Source organism: Camelus bactrianus, chromosome 23, assembly GCF_048773025.1.
Source record: "Camelus bactrianus isolate YW-2024 breed Bactrian camel chromosome 23, ASM4877302v1, whole genome shotgun sequence".
Lineage (NCBI taxonomy): Eukaryota > Metazoa > Chordata > Mammalia > Artiodactyla > Camelidae > Camelus > Camelus bactrianus.
In genome coordinates, this window is record NC_133561.1 from 11945708 (window position 1) to 11957148 (window position 11441).

The following is an 11441-nucleotide window of genomic DNA, read 5'->3' on the forward strand; positions in this document are numbered from 1 at the left end:
AGTTTTCTTTATTTGAATAGTTTCTTTTTCCTACATGTTGCTTTAAAAAATTTTGTGTTTATGTTATTCTCAGTCTTCCTTTTGATAAACTTTAGTTGTCTGTTCATGATTAGAACAATTAATCCTAAAAAGGTGATTGGAAGCTTGTGGAAATTGTCCACATGACATGTGAGCTTAAATGTAGCTTTCTCTCGTTGAGTTATTTATTAACAACTGCTTAGATTTTCTATAGAGTATTCCTGATCTCCTGCCTGGAGAAAATCTGCCTACCAGCATTTTGGGAACCCAATGTGAGGAGAGGGCTGGGACTCATTACTGGGGTTGAGGGGAGACACAGAGTGAGAGTGAGAGTGTGTGTGTGTGTGAGACTTAATCCCCTGTTTTTGATACTGTACCTGAGCCTTCATCTGTGCTAGCTCATTACCTATCCAGAGGTTACACGTTTGGTGTTTCTGCCAAGGTGTGTGTGTGTGTGTGTGTGTGTGTGTGTGTTTAGGGGTCGGTGAGGTCGGAATCTAGAAGTCTGTTATCAACGTAACTCTCACCGAGTGCTCTTTATTTGGTCCTTCCATTCCTACCCTCACTTTCAGAAGTACCCAGAACTGCCAGTTCCTAGGATTTTTGTTTTTCGTTTTTGTCTCCCCTGAAGATTCTGCAGCGTAAATTGGGTTAGTTGTCAGCCTGACGGTTGCAGTTACAGGATTCAGCTCCCTTAGGTTTGCCAAGACAGTTTCCTCTAGTCCATCTGCTTCCACCGCCTGAAATTGTATTGCTGTTTTCCTCCTTGGATCTTGTCCTTGTGAATTGTATCTTTTAAAACAACAGGTCCGTTTTGTTGTGCTTAAGTTTGCAGTTGAGCAGGACTGGTTGTTTACGTTCGAACTGCCACCTTAATGCAGACTGCCTTTTTCCTTGCTATCTGTTCCTTCACCACGTGGAGGCACTAGAGTTAAAGGGTCATTCTGTTGCCTTTAAAACAGTTTTCTTTCTTGAGCTGCCATCTTGCAAGATACTATAGAAAAATATCTGTTTTTAAAACTGATCAGCCCATACTTCTTAGTACTAAATTTTCTGTTGTCTCTTCTCCATCTTGTTGCTCCGTCATGTAGAAATGCGACCGTAACATAGCTTGAATGATGGCAGTCTGTAAGACATCCAGGGCTGGGTGAGATTGGATTCCAAAATCTGAAATCTTTTCTCTCTCAGCCACAAAGTGTACTTGATCTTACAGCAGTGAACAAAAACAGTCACTAAGAAGTATTTGTCCTTTTATTTGGTGATTCTCAGGCTTCAGCAAGCATCAGGAGCACTGATTGTCTTAATAAAAACAGATTAAACCCGAGTTTCTGATTCAGTTGGTCTGGAGTAGGGCCTGAGATTTTGAATTCCTAACAAGTGGTTCTGACGCTGGTCTGGGGGCCCCACTTTGGGACCCCCCTGATATAGGCTATGTTGATTACTTGAAAACCAAAAACGCCACCATCCAAACCCCCAATAAAGCTTTACTTCATTGTTACCTTAAAACTGGACAGTTGAGTGAAGCTTGAAATTTATCCTGCTGTCACTCTCTGCCTCACCTGTCCCTTTACTTAATTGTCTTTCAAGGCAAGCGTGGGAGGCAGAGATCTAACACTTTAATTACTGAATCCCTTCCTATGGTCCACTGTTGCCCTTTCTTTCTGAACTGCCTATTGAAGGTTTTGTCCTCGTCTTCCCCCCTTCCTTCCCTCCTTTTCTGTGGTGCCTGCAGTGTTGCGGTGCAGCAGAAGTCGGCTCTCTGGGCGAGCTCACGTGGAGGCAGGTCTGCCGGCTGTCGCTGGGGAACATGTTGAGAGCATGTCGGTGTAGTTACTTAAACACGGAGGCTTCTCATTGAGGTTGTGCACACTCGTATGTAAACACAAACACCACCGTCAGGCTGAGTCTTTACTAGACAGTAATTTGTGCCTGCCTCTATCAGGAAGCATACACTTGTTAGAACTGAACTGAAAACTTTGAATCGTTAATTTGGCAGGCCAGAGAGGTGTTATTGGTTGTAAGTGGATCTCTGTTCATTGGGAACAGCTCTCTTAAGTAGGGTGAGGAGATTGGCAAAGAAAACTTGGGTTGAATTAGGGCAAATGACCTTTTATCCAGTTAGGTAACCTAATCTAATAGAAGCAGAAATCGTTGTAGGAATGTAGGCTTGATACTGCAGAAATGGGGTGGAGAGGTGTTTGCGTGCTCCACAGCAGCCTTCGGGAGCAGTGAAGGCGAAAGGCAGTTTCTATCAGTGTGGCATGAAAAGCCCTGGAACCGTTGGCTTTTAACTAGCACAGATGTTTTTTGTTTCTTTATGTTGGTTAAATTATAGTACAAAGTGTACTATTTGATTTACTAAGTCAGCGCTGAACTCTTTGCTCACATTTATGTGCTGTCCGGTCTTCATGTTCTGTTTAGGCATGAGCCCTGCTTGATTCTTTGATCCCAGGAAGACAGGAGTACTGCAGCCAGTGAGACATTTTTTCCTGTTCGTAATAGTGTCCTTTTGTTTTGTTTTGTTTTTTTAATGGTATGACTGTTTCAGGGCCATATATATATATATATGTACTTTTTTTTTAAATAAAAGGTAGCTTCAGCAGAATTAGATAGTCTTTTAACCCAGCAAATGTCTTTAATATCTTTTCTCTTAGTAATTGCTTTTAATGATTAATGGCTCGCGTAAGATAGTATTTTCTAACCAAATGTCATAGGTTCTTGTATATTTAGAGAGATTTTTCCCACATGATACATTTCTGTGAATGGAATAAGTAGAAGAGCACAGACTGTTACATCCATGAAGACAGGGGCTTTGTTTTGCTCATCAGCTTATTTCCAACACTGAGAACAGTATTTGATTTGCAGCTCACGGTAAATATATGTGGAATGAAGGGGGGAAAAAAAATTCAGCATCCTGCATTACTTTATTAATACCACAAGGTGGTACTGTTGTACCATGAAATAAGCAGTGTATAATTCTTAGCCTCTCATACATAGATTTATATAAACCCTATGAATAAACAAAATGAGTTGACTACTTTTATGTTTATTGCTTGTTTCAGTTATTTATAGCTTTAGCATGTGATTAGTCTTTTGATTACATGATTTGGGCAGGCAATGAGATCATAACCTAAATAAACAAAGAACATTTGGTTCAAATTTTTATCAAATGTTAAATGAGAGCATCTATAAAAACCTAGCACAGTGTCAGGTAAGTTTCATTTTTCTCTCCTTTAATTTATTTTGGGTTAAAAGCCTTTGTTAAATTTCTATTGGTGTTAAAATATTTTGCCAAACATTTTCTAATAAGTTATCACTGAATGTTAAGCAATATTTTGTAAGTCTGTTTTGATTGTCAGAAGATTTTAAAAACTGATACCAAATCTAGATTTTACTATATTTTCCCCCTACTGCAAAAAATAAATTTTTAATTTTGCTTCTTGTATGAGGTTAAAATATTTTGTTACCACACTACAAGTTAATCTATAATTTGTCTTGGTTTCACTCCTATTGTAAAACTAAGTATTGACAAGTTTATTTTGTAGCTTGGATTTTTTTTTCATTTCCTTATGATTAGATTGACTTTCGACTATCTTGATTGTGTGATTTTCCTCAGACTGAAGCAAAATCAGAAGAGAGCCCAGGATGGACTATCCTACGTGACGATTTCATGATGGGAGCATCCATGAAAGACTGGGACAAAGAAAGCGATGGAGCAGATGACAGCAGGCCAGGATCTGAAGGTGACACTGACACATGAAGCTGGACAAGAAGCACATGCTCCAGAAGTTGGGGGACTACAAAGATACCGTTTGTAGGAAAGCCGAAAGACTTTCACTATTGCCAACTTCGGTGTTTTCCTTTTTCCTGTAAACTTTGCTAAGCATATATTTCAAACCTTGTATAATTTTAAGCATTGTTCCTCAGAACATTTGTAAAAAGAAGTGTTTCTACTTGAGATGCATTTTTTCAGGTTCGTTTTGGTTTACATATTGGCCATGGATATTGGTGTTTTATTTCACTATCACCGATGTTTATGGCAGTGCAATACCAATTCATAATTAAAATGAACTCCTTGAAGTTAATATTTTTCAGCCTTCCAACTTCAGACCTATATATGTAGAGTTTTGGAGAAGAAAGGTTGTTACTTGTTTTGGTGAGCTATTGACAAAAACCTATGTAGCAAAAACTTTAAATTATAGTATTTCTGATTTACAGCGATGATTGTATTTTTAGATACTCTGGCAAATGTGATTTAAGAAACATCAAATCTCTACTTTTGTATGCTAATTAATATGTGTATAATAATGACTTGGACTTATTTTCAGTGTTAGGTTATTTTCATACAAGATTTACCAAGGTGGAAGGTCTCATGTTTAATTTATGCAATGAGGCATCATTTCTTAGGAAGCATATTTGACATCTTCTAGTTTCTATCTCTCTCCCTCCTTTTTTTCCCACCTAAATATTTGAGTTAGCTGAAACTCTCTTTTATGGACTGACTGACCGAGGTGGAAATTCTCGTGTTTAACTTATGCAATGACGCATCATTTCTTAGGAAGCATATTTGACGTCTTCTAGTTGGGTGACTGTTAGTATCTAGATGTTAAACAAAAAGAAAAAAGAAAGCAAGACGGTTAGTATCATTACAGAATTTCTGTGAAACTTGGTGTAAGATCCAGAGCTTGTCAGGGAGTTACTTAATAAAAGTGATCTGTTCTTTTTTAAAAGGATCCATCCTTTTCTCCATCTTTCCATGATAAAAATAATTCCCCTCCTCCTACCCAATTGCACATGTTTGCATCTGTTACGTATCGAAGGGTAACCCTCCCCTCCAAACTGCTAGAGAAGAGCCTGCAAACCCATTTGAGTGTTACACATGTTATGTAACTAAAATTAAGTTAGTCCATGGCCTGGTATTTGTTATCCTAAAGGAAGGTAAACATCTAAGGTATCAAGTAGTTCAACCAGCAAAGCTCAAAATACATTTTTGTATTTATCCAAACTTTTGAAATTTAGTGTCTTCTTAAATTAGAGAACTGGTTTTGTCAATGTAATAAGTAAATGTAATCAGATATACCTCATTAGTAACACAAGCGTGCTAAACATCTCAGTGTACCTTAACACACATAACTATTTCAGTATAACCTAACATGTAGATCATTTTGAAAAAAAAATACTTGCAGGACCTAAAAACTTTTTTCTTCTCAGAATTAAAGATTTTACTTAGCTATTAATCTGTTTCTGAATCATAATGAAGCTTTGCAAAAATTCTTCTGAATAGGACAGTCAGGTGATAGAAATGGGTAAATAATGCTTAGTAAAAAAGTTATTTTTGAAACATATACTCATTGTGTAGCCCTTGGTTTAATTTAGAAAAATTGAGCAAGATTTTTCAAACTGAAAATAAGAGAATATTGTTAGATTTTCTTCTTTTAGGAATTAGTTTATTCCAAAATAAAATTGAGTTGCCCCAGTAGGAAAAAAAAAAAGCATATCACTTATGTTAGGAGGCTTTTAAAGCATATGTAAATTACATGAGATAATTTTTAATCATAAAGATGGATTTTTATATGTATTAGTATTTGTGCATATTGGCTATCAAATATTTAAGCAAAATACCACCACACAGGAATCTAAGGATGAGCATATTATTTTAGAAATTAAATGTGTCTCTTTAGATGAATATTTGAAATAGTCTGGCTCTGTCATCACTACTCTACAGTATTTTACCTACAACATTTAAATTCTTCTGACATCAGTCAGGTAAATAATTCTGCATCTGTCTTATCTTTCGATACTGTCTCGAGTTCTTTAACGAGGGAAAAGAGAAAGACCAGCACTGCTGTATCTGCCCCTCCTTGAGTGATGTAAACATAACAATATTTGGATTGCACTTTTGGTAACTATTTAGGGTAACAGAGTAATAGAAATGATTTATTTTTATTTGTTTAAAAAGAACCGTGGAAAATAGTAACCAGGTAACTAGTAACTAGGTGTGATCTTACTCCCTTAGCTGGGTATCCAGGTGGCTGGGGTGAAGGTTCTTAGTATTAGCATAGTTGAGTGTTGCTTGTTTCTTGTTTTTAGGCATCAAAATCTCACAAAGATAATACCTGTTGTAGACTGACAGTAACTTAGAACCACCACAGTAGTTTTTGCACTTTAACTTAGAGGACTGAATTTATTTTCAGGTTACCTGGACTTGTATGTAAATCAAGTAAATTTTGGAAAACCTCTTAGGGCTTTTTAATCAATGTGCTGTTGCACATATGAACATACTTAATATTCAGTGGCCACCAACCAAACTAATCCTGCCACCCAAGATGGTCTTCAGGAAATGTGCATACAGTATTGTAACTATAAAGCCATCTAATTACAGTTTATAAATGCCTCAAGATGTCCTAGTTCAACATGTAACAGCAGAGAAGTTGTAAGGTGGGAGTGTGCACAGAAACATGGATAAACTGAAGGCGTACAGTGTGTTGTTAAGGAGTTAAAGGAATGGTAAAGCCTAAAAAATGCCTGTAAAGGACTCTTTATAAAAGAGCATGAAAATATTTCTTTAGAAGAGATAGGAGGAGGTCCAATAAGTAAGTTGATAGTTTTGTGTCTTTTGGATAACTTTTTTCCTCCCTGTGTATTTACTTTTTTGTTATTTTATTACAGATTTTTATTAATATATGTGTTGAAAGAGTTGTAAGTGAAATGGGATAGACGTTTTATTTTTTTCAGTCTGTTTAATGACCACAGAGTACCCTTATTGTGCTTAGTAGATTGATATATTTGTGCCACACGAACTTTACTTTAAAACAAACGTTTGAAATATCAGTAGATATATTTTTTAACATTTGTAGTTTCTTAAGGAAGTGTGTGCGTGCCTGCATGCAGGTGTGTGTGTGTCTTGGTCCAGGCTGCAATCCAGGTACCTTAGACTGTGTGGCTAAAACAACAAACATTTATTTCTCATGGTTCTGGAGGCTGGGGAGTCCGAGGTGCTAGCAGATTTGATGTCTGATAAGCACCCTCTTCCTGGTTTGTAGACAGCTGACTTCTTGCTGTCTTTACCTGAGGCAGAGAGGGTTCATCTTTCTCAGTGTCTCTCTTCTACGGGCACTAATCCCGTTTGTGAAGGCTCCACCCTCATGACCTAATTACTTCCTAAAGGGCTCCACCTTCGATACTGTCTTCTTGGGGAATAGGGCTTCTACATGTGAATTGGCGAGGGGACAAAAAGTCAGTCCATAGCAATGTATAAAATAGCAAATGGTGCATTTTTAACGTAGATGTGAAATAACTTCAGCTACTATTGTTTCTTCATGAATACTTCCTAATAGAATTAAAAAATTAAGTGAAACATTTAGCGTTAATTGAGCACCTGTACCAGGAATCGTGCTGGAATTATCTCAGTGATGATATTGTTTATGGCAAAATAAGGGGTCATTTTACTCCTGTAAAAGTAAAAAAATTGAATTTTCTCTTCCTTTTTAAAGTTGACTTCCTGCAGTAAGTGCCCACTGTGTGATCTGAATTGTGTAACAGTTTGGATTACCAGTGGTGACTTGAAATAAATCAGTTCTCTACCATGACTTTATAAATATTTGTTCAAAGATAACCTTTGAAAAAACTATCATAATAGATTCTAAGTTGTACGGTAATAGGGGTCCTAGAATAACGACGCTTGTCCCAGGCTGTGAAGAGGTCAGTTTGTCAGTATTCTGTCGATGGTGACTTCATTTTTCTTTGGAAACCATTTTCAGTTGAGAGAAGCAGAGTTTATTCTGCTCTTCCCTTAAATTCATCTATTAGCATCAAAGTCACTGATCCCTGTCTCGGCTCGGAATATTAGTGATAGGTAGTGAGTCTGTTAAGCCCTGCAGATATTATGAGCACGAAGACTATTTGAGGTAAATTGGCAGTTAGAACACATTTTGGAAAGAGGAGAGAGAACTACTCCGTGCCTACAAAAAGCTCTCTCATTCCTTCCCCAAGAAAGCAGGAGTCTGAATGTTGGCCAGCTGGACAGATGAATCTTAACTCTTGCAGCAAAGGTAGGCCTGGCGAATTTTTCCTCTGCGTGAGCTTTTCTGAAACTTGATTAAATGTATCAGTCAGGAGGGCCTATGAACAGATTTGGAAGTAAAATACTGCTTGAGATAGGTGATGACATTCAGGATAGAGATTGGTGGTTAACAAAGTACTAAGAGTTGCAGTGAATCCAGAATTTTATAGATTGAAGCCGCCTTCCAACAATTCTTAAATAATTTTAGATTCTCTAACGGGTGTTTTCTAGCTTCGAACCACATTAATACTGTTCGTCTGGTTTTCTAAGCATAATTGCAGGGGGTTATGATACAGTGCTTTTTATCTAAGCGTGTAAGGAACCTTCGGTGCTCAGAAAAGCTGTCTTCAGAGACCATTACAGAATATGTTTTACTCTAAGGATATCTGGTCCGACACCCACCCCACCCCGCCCTGTAGCAGGAGTTACATATTTAGCTTTCTGTTAAATGCCCTTTGGTTTTCATCCGAGTAGTTGCATAAGGATGTATGTTGGCGCAGTGGGCCTAATTCCTTAGAATTTTAGTCTCTACATCAGTACTGTCCGACAGGACTTTCTGTGATAGTGGAGATATTCGCTACCTCCGCTTTTCCATATGGTTGCACAAGTGGCTGTTGAAAGCATTTCAGATGTGGCTAGGGATACAGAGAAACAGAAGTTTTGATTCTACGTAGTTACTAAGTTTTAAAAGCTGCATATGGCTGGTGGTCGTCTGTCTACCATTGAAGAAAATAAAAGTTACAGAGCGTATTTTTAGTCTATTGCAACATCAGTAATCATAAGTCTATCTTGAATTTCTCCCATAAACTTTTATGGATACAATTTATATACAAATATACTGGTGTGACTTTATTGATTAAATTTTTGCTGATTTCCTTTTCACAATTTGTGTTTTTAAAAAGATATAATAAGTTGCTTTATAGTTATCTCCAGTGGCAAATTGTCCTTCCATTTTAGGCCACTGTTCATAACATACAGCATTTGATTTTGTAGTACTGTTATCTTCAGCTTTCAGAATGAGCATACTAAACTCTAAGTCTCATTGCTGCCCTCTGAAAGAAGTTTGTGATGCAGGAGAAAGGACATACTGTGAGCTGTCAGAGCAAATAGCCGATGCCGCCTCAGCCAGTGAATTCCAGTGCTGTGGGCTTCCGTTGGAGCCTCCTCATTTAGGAGGTTTCCTGAGGAAGTGTCTTCAGTTGCAGAGCTCCCAACTCGTCCAGCAGCTCCGATCTATTCCAGCACACATTCGACATCCTGCCAGAGCAAATGGAGGTTGCAGATTTGGGGAAAAAAAAAAAACCCAAAAAACCCCAGAAAACAAAGAAGCACGATGAGCATTATTAGCACAGCCAGTTTAAAATGATGAGGTGTTAACCACATTTGTATAAATAACAGTTTCTCTAACCCCTGAATCATTAGCTTGCATTTTTAATGCAATCGGTTCATAAACATCAAAGCAAGAACACCAAATTTGTATGGGGTCAAGATCAACCGGGGCTCTGAATGGGGAGACAGCTGAGAGCCGCGTCCTTGTGCGTGGGTGGCCTTGCAGCTGTTGATTCACCCTGAGGCTGCTAGACAGTTGCCTCTCTGCACTTGCTCAAAGAACCAGACTTCAGTCTTAGGTAAAAATGTATCCCCTGCCATGGAATGGACATAAACAGTGGATTGACATCAGCTCTCAAAACATCAGCAAGGCGGCCAGGCCCAGCAGTTAACCTGAAACACTGAGCAGTACCCAGCATAACATCAGGGCTGTGTCTCCATAATATTTGTCTTTGTACAATAACACCGGGCTCTCTTAAGTGTATTATAAATACAAAAGCTCATAGTCCAAAAGGTTCAAGGTGACGTACCCTTCTCTACAAATGGTAGGGGTGATAGGAATAACTGTTGCTTGACACAGCTGCCGTTATTTTGATCCTTACGAGGACTCCCAAGTACACTTTTTAATGATAAATCCTATGTACAGCGAACATTTTTAGAAATACCAGTATTCATCATGACAGATAACAAAAGGCAAATTTTGGAATCAGAACTCAATTCAGTTTGGACTCATTAAGCCGTGTTTCCTTGGACAAGTGTCTTCAAACTCTGAGGCTATCCTGCACAGCAGGCAGAGGGGTACCTTTGTGTTTTAAGGATTGAATAATGTCCACACAGCTGGTATGTAGTAGGGAGAGTCTCAAGAGACGGTGTTATGCACTTGGAGGACTAGGTGCTGTGCATGTAGATTTGTCATTCATTTCTGATCTATGTAATTGTAACTGTTCTAGATAGAGAGTTCCCTACACACAGATTTAAAAGGGTGACAGTGGATACTCGTTGAGACCCAGTAATTTCTACTTCTAGAAACCCTCCTCAGGAAAAGATCACACAAAAAATTCTCAATGAACAGTGTGATAGCATTTTCAATAGCAACAAATTCTAAGTTCGGTGACATGAGGTCACGTACATCAACTATGGTACCTCCACCTTGGTGCTACCAGTTAACATGATGGCCATGTTAATACATTCTTTTTTTAAGAAAATAACTTTGGACTGTCTGAAAAGACAAGTTTCACCCTCAGTACAAAAATTCTGACATTTAACGAGAGATTAAAACATATTTACTGCCTCCTTCAACTGTTTGGAACCCAACCTCTAAACACTGTCTTAATAGAACACTAAGGGTTGATGTGGAGAGGCGAAATTGATGACCATGTGAAAATCCCATCGACCCTGCAGTGTAAGTTGGAACAGAAGACGTAAAAAGAACAGCAAACATTTATACAGTAATTACTGTGTGCCAGATACCGTTTAATAGTTTATAATGCCCTCAACTCATGCAGTCTTCCTATAACCCTGTGAAGTAGGTGCTATTATTGTTCCCAACACATAGTTGAGGAAACAGGCAATGGGTTAAGGAACTTGCCCAAGTTCACACAGCTAATACAGCTAAGTCCAAGCTTGAGTCATAAGAACTGTTAAACACAGCAGTGATTCCTCACATGTTAGATGATATTAATGTCTTACAGAAAATGAGATTCTAGAAATTGCACTTTGCTCTGGGAAAAATAAATAGGCATGTTGTAACTTTTCATCTCATTTACTTATGAGTATGAACGAATGGCCAGTGGAAGGTGAGACTAGACACCATGTATCAAAAGGTGAACATTTTCCTGGCAGTAGCAATTCAGAATTTAAGGTAGTATATCACCCCAGGCTGTATGTTGGTTGTTATTGCCAGTCTATTATGCCGTGTACTACTGGATAATTTATTATGGATCTTGTTTGAATATGTCTGATAATTAAGACTTTACTATTTAATTATCTGGGTGCTGTGGCTATGGAACTACTGTAAAATTCCATTAGGAGT

At 38.0% G+C, this 11441-nt stretch overlaps 1 protein-coding gene across 2 annotated transcripts in view; it reads left to right on the top strand.

Moving 5' to 3' along the window:
• The window catches only part of RRP15 (ribosomal RNA processing 15 homolog), a 37859-nt gene extending 30252 nt beyond the window's left edge, over positions 1-7607 (top strand). For both annotated transcript variants that reach the window (XM_074351630.1, XM_010974014.3), the window contains one exon: positions 3635-7607. In XM_074351630.1, the coding sequence (XP_074207731.1) occupies positions 3635-3692 (58 nt within the window). In that variant the 3' untranslated portion in view covers positions 3693-7607. The remainder of the gene's footprint in view (positions 1-3634) is intronic.
• Positions 7608-11441: the final 3834 nt, after the last annotated feature.